This window comes from Nicotiana attenuata, unplaced genomic scaffold (assembly GCF_001879085.1).
Source record: "Nicotiana attenuata strain UT unplaced genomic scaffold, NIATTr2, whole genome shotgun sequence".
NCBI lineage: Eukaryota > Viridiplantae > Streptophyta > Magnoliopsida > Solanales > Solanaceae > Nicotiana > Nicotiana attenuata.
The window spans coordinates 21307-42890 of NW_017676557.1; the positions used below are offsets into that span (position 1 = coordinate 21307).

General features: G+C 40.8%; 2 protein-coding genes across 2 annotated transcripts; one reads left to right on the top strand and one right to left on the bottom strand.

The window, feature by feature from the left end:
- The first annotated feature begins 12029 nt into the window (after nucleotides 1-12029).
- On the top strand, nucleotides 12030-16254 carry LOC109221080 (myb-related protein B-like). The gene is made up of 2 exons (XM_019385536.1): nucleotides 12030-12534; nucleotides 15052-16254. The coding sequence occupies exons 1-2, from the start codon at nucleotides 12213-12215 to the stop codon at nucleotides 15822-15824; spliced, it is 1095 nt and encodes a 364-aa protein (XP_019241081.1). The 5' UTR covers nucleotides 12030-12212; the 3' UTR covers nucleotides 15825-16254.
- A 1587-nt stretch (nucleotides 16255-17841) lies between these two features.
- Nucleotides 17842-18516, bottom strand: LOC109221079. The gene has a single exon (XM_019385535.1). The coding sequence runs from the start codon at nucleotides 18514-18516 to the stop codon at nucleotides 17842-17844; it is 675 nt and encodes a 224-aa protein (XP_019241080.1).
- Between the last annotated feature and the right edge of the window lie 3068 nt (nucleotides 18517-21584).

The window sequence follows — 21584 nt, forward strand, 5'->3', positions numbered from 1 at the left end:
TCAGACACATAGAGGGGAATGGGGGGTAAGGATTTACAGTAGAAACAGATGCAAGGAAGGAACATATTAGCATAAATCATTGAATCATGCGCAGTAAAGTAAACAGGGTTGCAAAAACTGTAAGTAAACACATAGGGGTGAGGCAGGAATGTTAACTCAGAACATACCAGTTTCAAAAGAAATAAGTAAAATACAGTAGTCTTGAAAAGTCCAAGTTGCGAGCAAAGCAATTCAAAAAGATCCCAAGCAAAGAAGAATATAGAATTCAAAACAGTATTGCAAGTGTGCAACTATTTTAAAGACTAGTGGTCTGAAGGTTGTGTGAAGAGTGAAGTCGTAAGATGTTGTCGTAAGATGCAAGGTAAGGTCCCTTTTATAGTGCAGAAAGCAAGCAAGAAAGGCAAGGAAATATTATTGAAATCAGTCTCCCTTTGGTTAAGGGATTCTGATTCCAACGGGTAAAAACCAGTTAAGGAAAGAAGTTTTACTTAAAACCTTTCAGAGTAGCACAAAAGGGGTAAATACACAGAACTTATTTTAAGGAAAACAATCAACAGTACACGGTTTGTGCCAAATATGGCAAGGGAATCAATCAAACAGTCCTGACACCAAAACTACAAGTTCAATTTGACTGAATCAAGTCAAGAAAGGTAAAGGAGATTCAATCAAAGAAAAATCAATGACAATTCCTCAGCCTTATTAAAGGGATTTCAGAATCAATCACTTAGATGGTGAAAACCTTTTTGAAAGAGGGATTTTCTCATATATAAAGCATACAGATCAAACAAAAGGAACTGTCAAGTTATTTAGGAAAAAGATTCTATCATTGAAAGTCTTAGAGTCATAAGCAAAAGAGATTCAAGTTTAGTTACAGACTCATTGTGAGCCTGGAAGCCTAGGGTCGCAACGTGGAACCCTAATACCATTTACCCAAAGAAAACCCCCAAATCCTAGGGTTTAAAATTGAGTCAGACAATAGAGGTGCGAAAACAGGTCTTTGAAAGAGGCTCAGAAGTCTTTTCAAAGACTTAACGAGAGACGAACACACATGATAGAAAGAACACTGATTCAAAGTCATGAGAACATGCTTGAGAAAACTTGGAATTTAAACAAGTTTCAGAAGAAAGAGATGATGCGAGTCGTAAACAAAGTAGAAGAAATATGCTTAACAGGAACGCAAATAGAGTTCAGTAAAGTGAACAAAACCAAAGAACTCAACCATAAACACATATAGCAAAGCCTAAGGAAAACAACACGGATTATCATGCGAGTACAGGAATAACAACGAAAATAGACGAGTCATGCATAATAGAAAAGAAAAAAGAGGGCGAACTCATGTGTAGTAAAAGGAAAACATACGAGCATAACACAGACAACACACGTAAAGAAAGAACAAGAAGAATCAGAAAGATATTTGAAGGAACTTTTCAGAAACCCTAAAATTGAAATTGAACGATTTTTGAAAAAGAAATTTGGGGAATACCTTAAAAATGTCAAATAGAGCCCAGACATGTTTCAGATCTAAGAGAATAAGCAAATAAAAAACCTCAAACAGCTTAGGGTTGTAGAAAAAACCCTAGAAATGAGAAAGGTCTTGAGGAAAGTCAGATCTTGAGTCGAAAAGACTCATATTGCCTGAATACGACGGAGTAATGGCCAGAGAAGCCATAGATCTACAAATCTGAGAAGGTCTTGAAGAGAACCATCATAGGCGGGCTTCAAATCATCGAACAGCTTAGGTCTAATGGTGAGAAAGGGTGAGCACAAGTCATCCATGGCCTGGAACGCCATGGATTCCGGTGGATTTCAGGGCGGAGGTGGCTAGGGTTAGAGAAGGTTCGAGAGTGTTTGAGAGAGAGGAGGGTTTCAGGGGCGGCGGACAATTGAAAAATGAGTTAGGGTTGGTGGGGTTGATCAATTAAAAAGGAAAGAACGAGTATGAGCCGTTGATCTGTTAGATCAACGGCTAGGATTAAAAGAAAAGGTCCGGGCGGGTTATTTAAGCGGGTCGTGGGTCGGGTAAACTTAGGATTTAGGCCGGGTAATGGGGTTTTAAATTGGGTTTAATTGGTGGCTAATTTAGGCTAAAATTGAAATGATTAGGGCTAGTATTTAAATAGCCATTTTCCCCTTTTTATTTTATAAGAATAGTAAAACAATTTCTGGAAACAAATTAAAAGTACTAAATTAATTACTAATATGTAAATATTAAATTAAAAATACTGGAATCAAAATTTGTAATTATATACGCAATTAATCTTAAAATAGGCTAGAATTGCAATTATGTGCAATTTAATTTTAAAATACTCAATAAATTTGTAAAAAATGTGCAAAAATTACCTTAACTACATTTTGGTATAAATATGAGGATAGAATAAATTAGTCACCAAAATGATAATTTGAGGAATAATTATTGATTTTTGTACTGCTAAAATGGACAATAAATTAATTTTAAAAATCTTTAAAAATTAGGAAAAAAAGAAGCCAAAACACTTAGATATGCTTATATATGCATATATATGCTATTTTGAGTGTATTTTTGTATATAAAAATTATATAGGGAAAAATTGGGTATCAACAACGAGCGAAGCTCGATAGCTTCGAAACAGCTGAAGCAGAACTTAGTCGAATATCCCGCCGTGAATTGGTCGGACGTCCACAACTGATACCAATCAAAGATCGGGGTCGAAGACGACTAACTAGGAGCCCCCTCGGGCTCGATATATCCTAGCAGGCTTCCGACAAAGGAGCCAAAGCCAAACAAAGAAAGATACCAACCATACAGTGAAGATAGAAGAAACGCCCTGAGGCGCAACATACCCCGCAACGACCGAAGGCTGGATCAAGGCCAGAATCCTCGGGGACTTGTTAGCAGAGCTGGATTCGATAGGCACACAGGGCCAACGGAGGCACCCCGCTTGTCGGAATACAACTTCAACGTCCACATTTTGGACATCGTATTCGCCATCGGTAAAATTAGAGATACCAGGTGGCCAAGGCCCGTACAATCAGATCCTTCGCAGAGGAACCATAACTTAGTGTGTGAATTTCACAACACACACGGTCACAGGATCGAGGATTGCCGACAAATCCGGGAAGAAGTAGCCCGACTACTCAGCAAAGGTCACCTCTAAGAATTCCTCAGCGACCGACCCAAAAATCAGTTCCGGGAAAGAGAGACGACCAAGAAGAGTGAAACAGACGAGCCACAACATGTCATCCACATGATCTTCGGAGGTATCGATGCTCCACAGGAACCCATGGTCAGGAGAACAAAAATATCCATCACCAGGGAAAAGCGAACTCGAGGTTACATACCCGAGGACGGCCTCACATTCAGCGACAAAGACATCGAGGCTCTATCTCAGCCCCATAACGACACATTGGTAATCTCTTTTCTTGTGAATACATTTCAAATTAAACGTGTACTTGTGGGTCCAGGTAGCTCAGCTAATATTATTAGGTCGAGGGTGGTAGAGCAGCTCGGACTGCTTGACCAAATCGTGCCCGCCTCTCGAGTCCTCCACGAGTTCAACATGGCGAGCGAAACAACGAAAGGGGAAATCACCCTCCCGGTCAACGTGGCCGGCACTACCCAAAATGCCAAATTCCATGTCATCGAAGGAGACATGAGGTACAACGCCTTGCTTGGGAGACCATGGATACACTGCATGAGAGCAGTACCATCCACCCTTCATCAAATGATGAAATTTCCGACAAAGGATGGGATAAAAACCGTTTACGGGGAACAACATGCAGCAAAAAAGATGTTTGCGGTACACGATGTGGCACCGGCGCCAATAACTCCACCATCGAAGGAGCCAAAGGATAAGCAAACAGTAACAAGCTATATTCTTGGCTACACCCGACTAAACAAGCAAAGGATCGTGCCGTGTCATAAAAGCAAACGTTCGAAGCACATCGAGGCTCAAGGCGCCATCGGCACTAAGGTATAATCATCTCCCTTTTTAAAATTACATTTCACACTAACCTTTGTGCAGGTATCCGATCGAAACAGCTAAAGCGCTTTCCAACTTGAAGGCCTTAGGTTCCAAAAGCATACGTTGCACTCTTTTTCCTTCGACCGGGTTTTTATCCCAAGAAGGGTTTTACCGGCAAGGTTTTTAACGAGGCAACATCTATATGCTACCTAAGGAAGACTTAACAAGTATTCAAGGCTTCTCTTCGATCAACCTCGAATACTGGTGGGGCATCCCCCCGGAAGGTCACCTCCTCGGAGAAACCAAGACGTGTTAAATAGGGTCTCGATAGGAAAATGATATACCGGGCCAAACAGTCAAATGAACCGTGTTCGTATAGAATAACCGAGCCCTTGACAGCGAAAACGTGTATACTTGTACCAAGTAATCAAAGAATACTTTCCCTCCATCAAAGCATTTCGCGTTTCAAAGAAGTTCGATATTTTTTACAAAAATGGCTCCAGAGCCAAAAATGCCCCGAACACTCGGGACTGGCATCAAAAACTCGAAGCCGTATGACCCCCGGGTTGGAAGCTTCGAACTTGTAAGCCCTCAATGAGGCAACATCAAAAATGGCCCCAGAAGCTAAAAACGTCCCGAACACTCGGGGACTAGCGTCAAAAACTCGAGACCGTATGACCCCCGGGTTGGAAGCTTCAAACTCGTAAGCCCTCAATGAGGCAATGTAAATTCTACAAAAATGGCTCCAGAGCCAGGGAAACTTTCAATATCTCGGGGACTGTCGCCAATTGCCATCCCATCAACTTATCAAAACCCGAGGCCATAAGACCCTACGCGGGCAACCTCGACCTTGTAAGACCTCAAGCAAGGCATGAACCATACTTGTACCAAGTAACCAAAACTGTAAGACCTCAAAGGCATGTAAAAATTATAAGACCTTACAAAAAGGCATTATCCCGACCTTAAAAGTTAAGGCTATATATTCGAACTTGTAAGACCCCTAAAAAGGCATACCCTCGATATAGACGCCGAAACTACTTCACTCGGGGACTGAAAGGCTCCGGCCAAACACAATGACTATGGTCGCAAGGCTGTACCAGCCAAACTAACGCGACTCGGGGATGCCCGACCGTAGCTATAAAATCACAGGCCTTCAATTACTTCGAAAGTACTTCGAAAAGAACCGGTTAAACAGGCTACCCTCGACATAGGCAAAAGAGCTTCGACCATGTCAGCTCCAAACTAGAGGCTTCGAAACATTCAGCCACCGAGTAAAACCTCCTGAAGTGCTCGATCATTGCCACATAACGACTCACAATCGAGGTTCTTATCGAACCGTCGAAGAGTCAGGCAAACACAATTTCAAAAAGTCCTTAGCGAGGGAAAAATAAAGCCCATATAAAAGGTCGTACCGCCCTAATTCGTAGAGCCACTGCCGCCAGCCCATATAAAAGATCGTACCGACCTAATGCGTAAGAGCCACTACCGCCAGCCCATATGAGAGGTCGTACCGACCTAACACTTAAGAGCCTAAGGGCCAGCTTTAAATTCAAAAACTTAAGGGCCAATGAGCTCGAGTCGAAACCCGACTCGGAGACTGAACCCGAAACAGCTAACTGAATATGCCTAAGAGCAAAAGCATAAGAGCTTAAACGCCAGCTTATACTAAAAGGTCGTTCCGACCAAATGCGTAAGAGCCTACGGGCCAGCCCAACGAGCCCCAGGGTCGTACTATAAATATAAGGGTTCTTTTAATTCAAAGACTAGTTCATCTGGCTAATGACCGACAAGCATCGAAGCAAAGGGAAGTGCATGAAAAATGAAACCGCAAGGCTTCCTTTTATACATGTATGTGAAAAAATACAAGCTCCATTTACAATGTTCTTTGAAAGCACTATACACAAATTCAGAAAAGGAAGGCCTAATCTACGTCCCCCTCGGGGACTATGGCCCGTCAGCCTCTTTCTCGCTATCTTCGGCATCGGACAGAAGGAACTTAGCGTCATATTCGTCCGCCTTTGCCTGCTCTATCTCTTTCGAGAGATCGAAGACCCTGGCATGGATCTCCTCGAGGGCTTCCCTCCGAGATTTACACCTAACATACTCTTTGCTCCTACTCTCCCGGTCGAGAGCCCCTCTCAGCTCAGCTCAAGCGTCGGTGGCGTCTTGCAAATAGACGGCCACTTTCTTATCAGCCTTGGTTTGGATCTCCTCGGCTTCAGCCCGAGCATCTACAACCTCGGCCTTCATCTTTAGAAGTTCAGATTCGAGCCTCGAGATCATGCTCGTTTGGGTCGAGCTGTTTGCTCGAGCATTCTGGAGTTGCACTTCGAGGACGGAAGCTTTGGCCAAAGCATCCCTTTTGGCTGCAACTTGGGCATCTACCTGAGCCTTTAGCTCTTTACACTCATACTTAACCCGGCCAACGTCGCCCCAAAGTCGTTCCAGGTCCTCCGTTTTACTCTGTAGCTGGAATATCGGAATATTAATCTCCAAAAGTAGAAGGAGGAGCATGCATCGACTCAAAATAAAGGTTACCTGTCTTTCGAGATAGCTTTCGTAGTTCTGAATTCGAGCCGCCTCGTACCGCAGGTAATCCAACTCATATCCCCTCTTCTTACAAAGAAGCCTGAGGGATTTCTCCCCGTCCAAAGCTTTCCACAACCTGGCTTCGCGACACAGCAGCTCGGACTTGAGCTTGTCAAAGGCCTGCGAAATGGGAACTCAATAAGAAAGGGAAGGCAGGAAACTAAAAAAACCTGTACCGACTGCCAAAACTCACCATGGAACTAAGCCGCTGAGCTTCGTCAAAACTCGAGCACGACCCTATTGAGAGGCCCAATGTGAAGGGGTACGTATATACGTTCAAAACCCCTCGACATGTGCCATAATGCTCTCTTCCGGGGAAGGCACCTGCAACACCACCTCTTATCCCCATCCGCAATCTTTTCTGACTGCCTCAAGATGCTCCTCCCCTATTGAGGAGATAAACCTCGACGCATGCTCCCGGCGGCCCAGAACATTGGGAGGTCTCTCTAACGTAAAATCCCTCTTCGAGACAAAGTACCTCGATGTTAGCTCGTCGGACGCCGGCGGTGTACCACCGACCGAGTGCGAAACTAGGGAAGAACCCTCCTCCCCCTGGCAAGCGGATGCGGGCATAGTAGCCATGCTATGGTAAAATGAAGAAAGAAGAAATGAAAGACTCAGGCAAAAGCTTTGAGGTAAAGGGAAATTGGCGCAAGAAAGGAGAACCCTGTAAGGAAGATAGTCGCTCAATATGGCAGTATCTTCAAATAAAGGGAAAGCAAGTACATATATAGAGCAGGCAGCGGCTATTCGCCTGACCTGGGGACCAACGGAATCTGGCCATGTCAGTATCACTTTTTTGGGAAGCGCGCCGGTGGGGCCACCTCGGTCACTTTGCAACCATGCCAATAAATGACATTGTCATGCAAGCCCTCGGAAGTCTCTAGACCCCGAGAATTTTCACTATTGCTGGCATCGACCCTATTGAAACTATCGGCCTAATTTTTGAGATGGTGCCCGATTTCAAAGGCCTCGACTGCTCCAAGTATATGCCCCAAATAGCCAACATCAGAATTCGAAGGCAAAAACATTAAAACATGGAACGAGAAATACTTGAAACAGAGAAATTTTTATATTTCCAAGAATGCATTTACAACAGGGGAGAATTTACAAAGCCTTTCCCCTAGGAAACTCTTGCACAAAAAGGAAAAAAGACGACCTAAGTCTACTCCTCGCCCCCACTACCTTCGGAATCACCGTCGGAACCCTCATCTAGAGTAGCCAGAAAAGCAGACTCTTCCTCCAAGGTTCGGGCTTCCTCGATCTCAACTGAAATATCGACGCCCTTATCACTCGCTTCCTCAAGAGCGTGCCTCCTCAGTTGCGCATGAGCATAAGTAACGGCCCGAGTTAGCTTCTGCTCGGCCTTCACTAATATCTCTCGAGCTCATTCATTCGCAGTGGTGGCATCTTTCTTATACGAGGACGCCTTTTCTTCTGCCATAGACCTCCTCCTTGGCACTCTGCAGAAGGTCCCGGGTCGACGCCAGCTCCGTCCGCAGAAGGTCCCTCTCCGAGGCCACAATCCCATTTTGTCCCCTCAAATTGAGGACCTCCGCATCCTTGGCAACTGCCTCCTCTCGAAGCTGATCCACCAGGGCATTCTTTTTCCTGACCTGCTAGGGAAAAGAAAGTTGGTAAAATGCCAAGTTACAAGGACAAAGGGCAAGTTCGCAAATACAGTATTACCTGCTCGGCGAGGGTGTCTTTTTCTCGGCACATTTCTTCCGACCTCTCCCGGAGCCCACTCAGCTCCTCCTCCTTTCGGGCAGAAGAGGTCTCCGACTCCTTTAACTCCGAGGTGAGACCCTCTACCTCCTTCCTATGGCATGAAAGCTCATTTTGGAGCTTAGAGAAGGCATGATCATACATCATCTTGGACTACACCAAAGAAAAGATAGAAGGTCAAGCACAAAGATTTAGAAACACAAATGATATGCCAAGAGTATCACCTACCGATGAAGCCTCTCCGCCTCCTAGAGGGCATCATGAGCATCGAGATCGATATTATCATCGAAATCAGTAAGAAGGTCTTCAAGTACATTTCTCCCTTCGTAAAAGGCCCCCGCACCAGCAGAATCCTCATCCTGAGCATCCCTGATCTCCCCCGATGAGTATGAAGGGCCCAAATTGGTGCCACCCAGGGCACTAAGCTCCCTAAGGGTCTCATATCGCCCTCGAGAAACTTCGGGTTCGGGTTCGGGTTCTCCGAGTCATCAGCAATGGGTTCCTCGACAGGGACTGTACCACGTCCAGTTAAGAACTCGGGGACCATATCCGCACCCTCCTCGAAGGCCTCCACAACATGGGCTCGAGCCGAATCGATCACTCCCGATTCAGCGGCCCTCTGCCCAGCCACCTGCGGGGCATCCGTGCCCGACCTCGTCCTTTGTACCAAAGGGTTCTCATCATCGTCATCATCCTCATCCTCAGTACCGGGACTTGCCCCGATAACTGAAGTCGAGACCTCGGCATCAGCCTGAGGCTTGCGTGATTTGGGCTTCTTTGATGTAGGAGATTCAACAGCCGCCTTTCTCTTCCTCTTCTTACCCTTATCGGGCTTCGAGGTCTCTTCCTCGCCGTCGGGAAGCGGTCTCATCAACACTCCTTCGCCGAGGCCTACACAAGCATAATACTCAAAGCTTATCAACGCAGAGGGTACGCGAAAGAGATATTGAAACATGGTAGTGGCGGCAATAGAGGGCTTACCGTGATTCTTGGACGGCCACCGCATTTTAGCAAAATCGGGCCAAGAACGCTCGAGATGAGTGAAAGAAGTATTCAGTTGCCTAATCCACCCCGACAGTTCCTAGACCGCTTCGGGATACCAAATGGTACCTGCAAAAACAAAGGGAAGATCATTTTTTGAGAAGAAGGTAAGGAGACAATAAAGCATATTCAAAGGAAAGGCACTTGCACTCCATATTCCACTTCTCCGGGAATGGCATCCTTTCGGCTGGGATGATGTCCGAGGTCCTCACTTGGAAAAACCTGCTCATCCACCCCCGATCCTTTTTCTCATCTAGAGAAAAACGGCTTCGCGGATCGAGGGTGAAGCTTAATCAAACCTCGATAAAGATGAGGGCTATACAGTCTAATCAAGTGGTCAAGGGTAAAAGTCATACCCACGACCTTGCTGGAGAAATAACGGAGCATATAGACTATCCTCCAAAAAGATGGATAGATTTGGCCAAGCGTCACTTGATACTTGTGACAGAAGTCGAGAATAACTGGATCTACCGCCGGGGAAAAAGGGTCTGAAGAATCGACGGGACCTAAGGGGTATGTATATACATAAAGAAAGCCGGCCTTATTATCTGTTATGCTCTCACTAGAACTGGAATCTCAACCAACAATGTCATCTCCCATCGACAGTCTTCTATCACTTTTTGTATATTAGTTACGACGCTAATATACCGGGATACATGTTCGCATCGGCCCGGCATAGATGAGGGCCTCTCGATAGAGAAATCGTTCACAGTATCGAACTCGGTAGGGTACACTGTTCAACGGTGGGGGCCACTTTGGGTTTACCCTTGGATGTTCGAGACGAAGAGGCGGCACCCTCTTTTCGAGGCACCGTTTTAGAGGTTCTAGCTATGGTAGTGGAAATGTCTTTTTGAGAAAGGAAGTGATAAATCAATAACGGAAGAAAGAAGAATGTGAAAAAGGATGACTTTGGCTCTAAAAGTTTGAAGATGTTGTAAAAGTGTGAATCACTAAACGATTGAGGTATTTATAGAAGCCATATGGACAGCTGAAAGGACGAACCAATAGCGGTTCGTGGGCTTCTCGATAGTCATTGATGACCCTTGCGCGGCTTTTTGAGTAATGGCATTTAATGCTCTGATAGGCTGACGTCATGATGGTAGTGCCTAAGAAGTAGGGGTTCAAAATCGTTTCCTATCATTTTATCCTAGGAAACGCGGGGACTATCTGTATACGGTAAAAATTGGTGGTCCGATTTTTTGATCATTAAGGCGCCTTATAAAGACCGCCCCCAGAAGGCTCGAAGCTCAGCTCGGGGTTGCGACCTCGATCGACCTCGGGGCAGTGCGAACCATCGGCTACGGTGGATCAATATGAGGTTCCCAAGGCACGTGACTAGAGTTGACAAAGTCTATTAGGCTAGTCCAAACCCGTATCATGGCATTAAATGGCTGTACCAACCCCATATCTTTGTAATAAATGCATTTGTACTATATTGGGATTCCCCCTCATCTATAAAGGGGACCCTTGTCATTTTGTAAAGACATATATACAATACACTACATTCAATACAAGAACATTCTCTGCTCTCTAACTTAAACATATCCTCTTGGTCTCATTATTTACATTTATTGCTTATGTTCATTATATTCTATTAATTGTTCATCATGTATTGCTCATTATTAATCATAAAGAGCCGCCATCGCAGCTCTCATAACTGTTAATCCTTCATCGATCGCCCTTAGCCGAACGTCCGACTCGACCTCGAGGCCCTGTATCGCCAGCTCGAGGCCCCGATTTCCAGCCATTCAGTTTGATTATTACATTATCTATAAGCTATCATCTTAATTTCTAATCATTCACTTAGCATCTATTGCCTAACAACTAGCATAAAAATAGATCACATATTTTTAGAACCACAAAATCAAATGTAATTGTTATTACCATTTCCAAGGTAAACAGAAATTTATATCCAAATCAACTACAATCTCATTTTTTTCTTTCGATTCAATCAAATATTGTTCAAACACCTACTAAAATTACACGGATTTGACCAAGGAATAATGGCACTTGATGTATTAGGGAAAATAATACTACATGAAGTAGTTTTGATATTATTAATCTCTTATTTAGTACTAGTAATTTTTAACCATGTATTAGTTATACACGTATTCAGAACTATTTTTATAGATAGCAAACCATAGCATTAGCAAAATCATGATTTTTAATACATGAATAAGCATGTATAAAGACATAACTGTCTTTCAAAACCTTTAGTATGCCAAACCAAACAGTCGATAAGAATTAATTTCAGCATAACTAATTCCAACATAATTGATCTCAGTGTTACTAACCTATTTGGCCAAGCTTCTTTTGAGACAAAAGTGCTTCTTTTTTTTGTTGTCAAAAGTGTTTTTTTCTTAAATTAAGGTGTTTGGCCAAGATTTTAAAAGGAAAAAAGTGCTTTTCAGGAGAAGCAAAAATAGTTTCTGAGAAGCACAAAAAATTAGTTTATCTCCAAAAGCATTTTTTTTAAAAGCACTTTGAGAAAAATACACTTAGAATCACTTTTTAAAAGCTTAGCTAAATACTAATGGCTACTAAAAAGTACTTTTCAAATTAAATAGCCAAACACAAACTAGTTCTCACAAAAAAGTACCTTTTTTGAAAATAATTCCCAAAATAAGCTGATTTTAGAAGTTTGGCCAAATATGCTTTTTAGTATTATCCATTTATTCTAGTATACACCCAGTCAAACGACCCCTTAATGTAAAATTCAAGGATAAAAAAAGAAAATAGAAGTTACCCAAAAACTTGTCTTGAGAAACTGCGAGCTGTCCTCACTCGCTATACCTACCTTTCTGCTGTTTTGCAGTTGCACTAGGCGGGTACTCAAAACTACACAAACATCAAATTTAAAACACCCTTCAACCCAAAAAAAAAAAAAAAATTGCCTACTAAAAAATTTGAAAAATGGAAAACAATATCCCGGAAAATCTTGAGGGGTATTACGGCGGCGGAAGTGGCGACGCCGGCGGTAGCGTCGGCGGAGACGACGAGGAAGCGTTGATGCTGGAAGATGGAAGTGGAAGCAGTGATAGAAAGAAAACAGCAGACCGTGTAAAAGGACCGTGGTCACCTGAAGAAGATGCTATACTTAGTCGTTTAGTAAGTAATTTTGGGGCGAGGAATTGGAGTTTGATCGCCCGAGGAATTCCCGGTAGATCGGGTAAATCGTGTCGCTTAAGATGGTGTAATCAGCTTGACCCTGCTGTTAAACGCAAACCCTTCTCCGGTAACTTTCAACTGCCATGTTTTTATTTTTTATTTTTTTTTCCTTTTTTAATTTGTGTGTGTGACCATTTGGTGAAAGGGTTTTATTTTTTATATGGAAATTTTGTTTCTACTTGTGTCTTTTGTACAGCATTGATGTTTAGTTCGACCAAAGTTTGGATTTTTAACCTGAGGTTAATAAAATCTTGAACAGAAGGTACTGGCCATAGTTGTGTATTTTGATAAAATGTGGTTTTGTAGTGTATATGTTTAGTTCAAGCAAAGTTTGGATTTTTAACCTGGATCAACATTAAAGTTTGGATTTTTAAATTGAGGGCATTAGAATACTGAACAGAAGATATTCACCATAGTTGGATATTATGGTGAAATGTAGTTTCTATTTGGTGTTCATTAGTGTGTGCTCATTTGGTAAAAGGTTTTATTTCTGATACCGTTGTTTCTACTAATGTGTTTTTGTACAGCATTGATGCTTAAGTTTAGGAAAGTGTGGTTTTTTTTTAAAAATCTGGGTCAGGAAGTTTGGATTCTTTAAGCTGATGGAAGTAAAATACTGAACAGAAAGTCTTGAACAGAAGTTATTAACTGAGCTTAATGAATTCTTGAACAGAAGAAACTGACCATGGTTGCGTATTTGGGTGAAATGTAGTTTCCACTTTTGATTTTGTAGTGTATTGATGTTTAGTTCGAACACAATTTGGATTTTTAATTTGTGTCAAAATTTAAGTTCTAATTTTCAGCTTAAGATCAATAAAATCCTGAACAGAAGGTATATAACCACACTTGATAGTTCTGATGATCTTTAGGTTGGGAACTATGTAGTCATAAGCTGAATTACCTTGATGGGAAGATTGGATCAGGGTTTGATGATGTTAACGATGTCCAAATGCCTTCAGGTTAAAGTCATGGATCATTCAAGTGATCATCTATGCCACATACATTTTTGACATGTAAAACAGACTGTTACTTCCGTTCTTTTGGTTCCTTTTCCTATACGTTTTGGAGAAAGAAGAAACGAAATAGAGCCAACAACATATTTATAGGGCAGGAAGGAAATCCCAAAAACATATCGACAGTGCTTGAAAAATTAAAAGATCACTGTTATTTTTGTGATTAAAAGGTACACAAAGTAGAGCTCTACTTAGTGTGGTTAAATTTGAAAGGTACGAGTGTAAATCTTCTCAAAATCCTAAGTTTTGTACGCTACTTTCCTTACACAAGAGTTCAGTAGTGCTATTTTACAGTGGAGCTGGTGTAAATTTAAGGGGGAAAAGCAAGGGTGGTTTTTACAGACCCTGCCTGTCAAATCATAAATCAAGAAACCGGATAATGAAGAATCTGAATGATGATGACATAGTCTGAAGTGCAAAAGTGCAACCTCAAAAATGGTTAAACTTGCACTTGTATTTTCATCCCAGCTAGTCCTAGTGTCCTGATAATTATAAGGTTTGTGCTCATTTCAACTCTCTATTTAAGCTGAAAATACTCATGACATAAGACATTTATCAAGGGGTTTTGGCAGATCAGACCGCACTCAAGTCGTATTTCTTAAGACAAATCCTAGTAGTGAGATAGCAGAAGGACTTCATTTTCAGTTAACTGACCATTTCTTTTTGAATCGCTTTGCGCCTTACTGTCTGAAGAGTACACTTCTTTGAAATTTCTTTGAGTCATCCATGCAAAGCGAGGCCCCTCACTTTGCATCTCTTTATTGCTCTAAGCGTCGAAACGATCACATCTAAGTACTGACTGAAACTTGACTACAGATAGGTTGCAGCAAATTAGTGAACAAGGTTATGATGCCTTTGTTGGTTCTTCTCAACCTCTATTACTTTTGACGGCCTTCCTCTATTCTGTGCAAATTTCAAAGTTTTTAAGATTTTAAGTTAAACTGTTAAAATTCAAATTTTGAGATGATGTTTTTCAGCAAACTAACTTTTCAATAATAATTCTAATGTTTTCTTCCTCTCTCCCAACCATATGGTGTCACACAATGGACGAAAGAAGTATTTCTGTTTCTTTGAGTCTTAACTAAAAGCAGTGCTCTGTGAAATACCTGATTATCTTGCAATTTAGAAAATTATATGTGGGGTTAATTAGAAGCTAATATGACCGACCAACAGACATGCTGGTTATTGACCACTTCTCCTATGCTAAGTTGGGTTGGGAAGTAAAAGAGGGAGTGCACGGACTACATTCCTATTTGTTTGAGAAGTAAAGGAGGGAAAGCAGTAGTATTGAGGTTGCATCTTCGCTACATTGAGGACTTGGGTCCGTCGGTCATTCCCCATGGTTAACATTAAACCTCTAAGCATCCACAATACTTTCTGGGTTGCTGTGAAATGTGGAGTTCTGCGTGTATGTTAAGATTTGGTGATGTGCTGCATCAAACTAGATATACTTCTTAGTTTCCAGTTGTTGCACCCGTAGCTTCTGATCCTAAGAAGCAACTATCGTTATTCAAGTTTATACAATACAAGTAGCTGGTGAATGAAACTAACAATTCTGCCACTCTTGACAGATGAAGAAGATCGGATTATCCTTCAGGCCCATGCTGTTCATGGGAACAAATGGGCATCAATTGCAAGACTTTTGCCAGGTAGAACAGATAATGCCATTAAAAATCATTGGAATTCAACCTTGAGGCGCCGCTGTGCCGAACTTGGTAAGTTAAGAAGTGACTCCAGCAATGTTCCAGAAGATGTTAGTGCAGAAAAATCAAAAGTATCCTCTGAGGAAACCCAATCATGCGGTGATGTGAATTCTTCGAAAGCTATAGAAGGAAAAGATGTTAGCTCTCAGGAAAACCAAGAAGATAATCACTATGAGGATAAGAGTCACGAAGAAGTTCAACGGAGTGATGTAGCAAATGATCCTCCTACTCTCTTCCGTCCTGTGGCTCGTATAAGTGCTTTTAGCGCATATGGTTCTTTGAACGCCCCAGAAACCCTAGTGCAAACTCCACGACTAACTCCTATCCAATCGCCAGATCTTGGGATAAGCAAATTGCTTGAAGGAGCTTTCAGTGACAGATTAGTGCCTCACCAGTGCGGCCATGGCTGTTGTGGCAATGCTAGTCTGGAAAATAATGGAAGTTCTCTGTTGGGACCTGAGTTTGTTGATTACGCGGACGCTCCATCCTTCTCAAGCCATGAGTTGGCCACATTAGCCACAGAGATAAGTAATGTTGCTTGGTTTAAAAGTGGATTGGAAAACAGCAGCATCGAGGTTATATTCAATCCAGCAACCAGGGGAACGTGTGGTACCTCTCACTTGCCAAGCAGACCATTCTAATCTTTCAAATAAATAACCATATAAATTTAATTTTTGAAATGATGATGGATCTAGTGTCGGCGACTAGTAGGGACAGCTACCGTGAATATAAAAGATTTTGAGGCGGAGTTGATTTAAGTGAATGCTTATGAAGTATAGGATAAAGAGAAGAAGCTGGGTACCTGATTTAGTTAGTTTATATACTGAACTCTGGTTGAAAAGGGTGTATATGATTTATTTTCCCTTAGGCCTTCATTTATGAGAGGTGTTGAAGAATTTTTCTTAACCTAGTTAGATGAATCCAATTTTATGATTTGAAACTAATATGTTGTAATTTAACAACAATGATGATTTTTAAAGAGAGTGGTTCCTTGTTCCCTTAACTTATCGTCCTCAAAAATTGTATCAGTAATGAGGTATTAGCCCAGTTGGGATGGCACAAGTAAAGAGACAGTAAATTCTTGTATTTCATCAGCTTCTGGTAAAGCATCTAGACATAATGTCCTCTATATCAGTTTACTTTGTGGGGGTGATTTTGTATGAACTTCAAATCTCAGAAATGAGTGAATCTTCTCACTTTTGGACAATGGCTACTTCCTCTCTGGACTCTGATTAGTTTCTTTTGTTTGTACCTTTCTGCTTTGTAGCTGGTACTGTCGGGACACTGGTATTCCAATTATTGGAACTTCAGTGTTAGTGCCATTGTGTATGTATAACTTTAGATTATTGTTGCTGGCTACTTGCTGGATTAGCACTTAAATTTGAGATTAAGGCAATTATTATTGCAGAAAGGAGGTCTCAATAGAATGATAGAATTGGTTATCCAAGTACTATGTGAATAAGCCAGAAGTAGGTCTGAGAGGCTACGTTGCGCGGACTCTCCAAAACAGCTACTGCATCTGTGTCAGACCCTCAAAAAATACACCACAAACCACAAGGCAAAGGAGAAAAAGAGAGTAGCCAGACAGCCCCTGTGAAAGGAGGTACTTTGTGTAGGAGAAATATTAGTTGTTGCTACCAGACAGCCATTGTGAAAGCAATAAAAGATTAGAGACACAAGAAAAGCAGAACAAAAAGAGAAATGAAAAGAAATTGGAAGAATGTGGTGTACTGGCTCCTCTTTAACCACCACGGAAACACAGAGATCCACTGGTACAATGAAAGCAAAAGAAATCTCTCTGCTGTATTATTCTTTCTCCAAATCCTATCATTTGTTGCCTTTTGACTCACATTTGGATATGTGAAAGAGATGGATAACGGCTATAGACTGGGTACCATGCTAGATTTTATTTTCATATATCCCCCCGGAGTAAGTGATCAACTGGCATTATGAAAAATAAAAATAAAAAGTATATATTTCTACTAATAAACCACATTCGTCCTGAATTCTATGACTATAAATTATAGGTTCATAGCAACTATTTATTGTAATTTTAATAGATTTTTACACATAAATTTATGATAAAGTACTGGGTTCAAATGAACCCGACAAAGAAACAGTGAATCCTCCCTAGCCAAAGGGTCATCGAGCTATGATATTTCATGCGAATTTCCTAATACTTCTTCATGAATTTAGTTTGGAATTGAACTGAAGAACATTCTTAAAAGAAGTGGTTAATCAAGTAAACAATTTTTAGCAACTTTAGTAGTTAAACAACTATCAACATGCAAAAGTCGAAAGTAAATTCCAATAATAAATATGATTTCATCTTTAATCAAAGGTCTCGAATTTAAGCAAAAATATAAATTCGGATTAATCAGACCTCAAGCGAGTATCGAACACATAATGAAAAACAAAAACAATAAAGCAAATAATTTACTTTGATACCATTTCTTTAAATAATGTAATAGAAATTTCACAGCGACAAATTTCTTTTCCTTTTTTTTTGGTAAGTAAAATTTTCTATTGATCACCATTAAATTCTTTACATAGCCACAACTGATTTTTCACAATCAACTGTCTAACTGTTTAGTCTCTCTGCCCTATACACATTTCTGTATCTCCTCATATCCCTATTACTTACAACTAAAAAACATATTATTGTATCATTTGTCTATTTCTCTTAGTTGCTCTAACATTACATACATATGCAATTCTCCTAGCTAACTCCTCAGCTGCTTTGTTTTGCTTTTGGAAAATCCTGTAATTTCTTTCATTCCAGATTGCATGAATAACTTCAGTATACACCATCTTGAAAATTCCAGCCATAATCGATCTCCCCTTTGCATTCTCCTTAGCCCACTTCCAACGCTGGTTCCATTCTGTTTGCCAAAATGGTTTCTTCTGCATCCACTTTAACAGTTTCCCCCATACCCTCTTAATGTATTCACATTCCACAAAGATATGGTTCCTGGTTTCTTCATGTACTTTGCACAGAACACAATCTTTGTCAACCTGTATTCCCCATTTATGCAGTCTATCACTGGTCATCATCCTATCTTGGAAGTATAGCCCCATTGTGAATTTTGCTTTTGCCCTTGCTTCATTCCTGAACATAAACATCTTCCATTCAACTCGTGGTTGTTGGCCCAGCATAATCAAGTATAATTGTCTTATTGTGCTACATTTCCCTTCCATTGGCCTCTGTATTGCTTCAACCTCATCTCTTGCCTCTATCATTTTCCTGACTAACCATGAAGCTTGCTGTGGTATCTTCATGGTAGCCAGCTGTTGTTCTTTTATATCGTATTCATGGATCCATTTGATCCACATTTTATCTCCCTTATGTGCTAGATCCCAGTAGTTTTTAGCTGCTGTTGCTTTATTCCATATCCTCAAATTGATCAAATTTAGACCACCATCACTCTTAGGGAGACACAGCTTCTCCCATGCCACCAGAGATCTCCTTAATCACATTGACACCAGACCATATATAACTCCTACAGTATGCTTCAATAGCTTTAAGCACCTTACTAGAAATTAAGAACAGTTGTGACCAGTAAGCCTGAATACCAAACAACACAGACTGTACTAGTTGAATTCTTCCAGCATAAGATAAATTTTTTGCTGTCCATGAAGTTATCCTTTTAACCATTTTTTCAATCAATGGTTGCCATTGTGCAATAGTCATCTTCTTAGTAGTTAAGGGCACTCCTAGATATTTCACAGGCAGAGTACCTTTAGAGTATCCAAACTTCTTAATTATCTCTTCTTCAGCTTGCTTTGTAACACCACCAAAAAAGATGGAACTCTTCCCATGATTAGCTTTCAGTCCTGAAGTCCCATAAAAATGGTTGAGATACTGCTGCATTGTGGCAATTGAGTTCATGTCTCCTCTTGCAAAAAGTAGCAAATCATCTGCAAAACTCAGATGAGTTATGTTCAGCCTAGAACACCTTGGATGAAATTTGAACTCCTTTTCTTTCCTCAGTTCATTCAGACTCCTACTCAAGTATTCCATAGCAATTGCAAATAGGAAGGGAGACATAGAATCTCCTTGTCTTAATCCCTTAGCTGCTTGAAAAGGCTCGGCTGGTTCTCCATTAACTATAATTGAATATGTCACAGTGTGCATGCACTCCAGTATCCACTTCAAAAATTTGTAAGGAAATCCTAGTTTTATCATCACTTGCTCAAGGAAAGGCCATTCTACAGAATCATAGGCTTTAGTTAGGTCAATCTTGATCATGCATCTTGGAGAAGATTTCTTTCTTGTATAAGCTTTCACCAACTCACGAGCTAGGATTATGTTGTCTGCTATCTTCCTCCCTGGGATAAACCCTGCTTGTGCTTCATTCACTACACTAGCAATTACCTTCTGCAGCCTGCTAGCTAGAATTTTGGAGATAATCTTATAGACAACAGTACAACATGTAATAGGCCTAAAATCTTTAGCTGTGACTGGACTGTTCACCTTTGGCACCAAAGTGGTAGCTGTGCAGTTTATAGCTTTGTATAGTTCTCCTGTTGTAAAGAACTTTTGAACTACCTTCCCATTTCCTCTCTCAAAATTGGCCATGCTTTCCTGAAGAAACATGAGTTGTAACCATCTACTCCTGGAGCTTTATCTTCTTTTATATCACACAGTCCCTTATATACCTCTTCCTCTGTCACCTCATCAACCAATCTCAGTTGTTGCTCATGACTGGGTCTTGGTCCATTCTTCATTACTTCTTTGTTATTTTCTGGCAAATACTTGGCAGAAGTCCCCATCAAACTTTTGTAAAATCTTACAAATTTTTCTTTAATTTCTACTTGGCTCTTGACTTGCCTACCATCTTCTGTGGTTATCTCCATGATCTGTTTTCTGTTGCTTCTTTCTTTCACTATAGCAGAAAAATATTTATTGTTATTGTCTCCCAATTTGATCCATTTCACCCTTGACTTTTGCTGTAGGATGCTTTCTTCAATGAGTGACCACTTTTCTACTTGCTGTATAATTTGCTTCTCCAGCTCTAAGAGATTATCATTATATTGCCTTTGAATCTCTTCTTGTATCATGTGTAGGTTGCTTCTTGCCTCTTCAATTTTCTTTGTTATTCATTTATACTCATCTTCATTTAGTTTCTTAAACATTGGCTTCATAGCTTTCGGTTTTCTCCATATATTTTTCATTCCCTCTTCTGACATTCTCCTGCTCCATATGGACTTTACTATGTTTTCAAAGTCTTTATGATCTGCCCATACATTATAAAACCTGAATGGAGATTTTATATTTGTTCTCTCAGCCTTGATGTTTAGTAGCATTGGTGAGTGATCTGATATCATAGGAACATCATACTCAGTGCTAATGTGTCCCGAGTTTGTCATCCACATGTCATTCCCAAACACTCCGTCAATTCTGCTTAATATTCTGTCATCTCCCTGCTGCTTATTAGACCAAGTGTAGTATTCACCCTTCCATGTTAACTCATTCAAGAATAGTTTCTGGATGCAGTCTGTGAAGTCCACCATTTCATTCATAGTCACTGATTACCATACTTTCTATCTTGTACTTGCATCATAGAATTGAAATCTCCACCAATTATCCATGACTTGCTTACTTGTTTAGCTATGACTTCTAGATTATTCCATACTGATTTCCTCTTTTCAATTGTATTATATCTATACACCAGTGTTAAACAAGCTTCAAATCCATCTACTCTGCCTCTTATTATACCATGAATCAACTGAGCATCAATCACTTCAATATCAATACAGTATGTTTTAGGATCCCAAGCCAGCCAGATTCTTCCATTCACAACACTCTGATAGTTGTTCTTCATTTCCCATCCTGGAACCATGCTGTTAACTATTCTGTTAGCTCTTCCCTCTTTCACCCTAGTCTCCACAAATCCTGCTAGTTTTATTTGCTTGTTCTTTATTTAGTTCTTTATTTCTTTTTGCTTATATCTCTTATTTATTCCCCTTACATTCCATATCAATCAGGTCATTGCACTATTATAGGTGACCACATATCAGCTGAGGCTAAGCTTTTTTGAGTCCCCTTTCCACCTATACTCTCCCCCTTTCTATTCCCTTTCACCACACTATCAGCTAGAGTTGGAAATTCTCTTGTGCAGCTCAATTCTGGACTCTTCTGCATATTCAAATCTTCTCTTCTTGGAGTTTGACTTCCCTGTGTTTGTGTAGCATCTGATCTATCTTTTGGTCTCCCTTCTAAATTCTGCATTTCATTCTGTGTTGCTACTCCTGACTCCTTTGTTATACTCTGCATCTCCTTTTCTTCATTTATTCTTTTAGGTCTCCACTCTTGCATTGTTTTCTCCTTCTGTTGAACAACAATTTGTTGAGTATCTGTTCTCCTTCTCCTCCTTTGTTGTTCAGCTTTGTTCTGATCT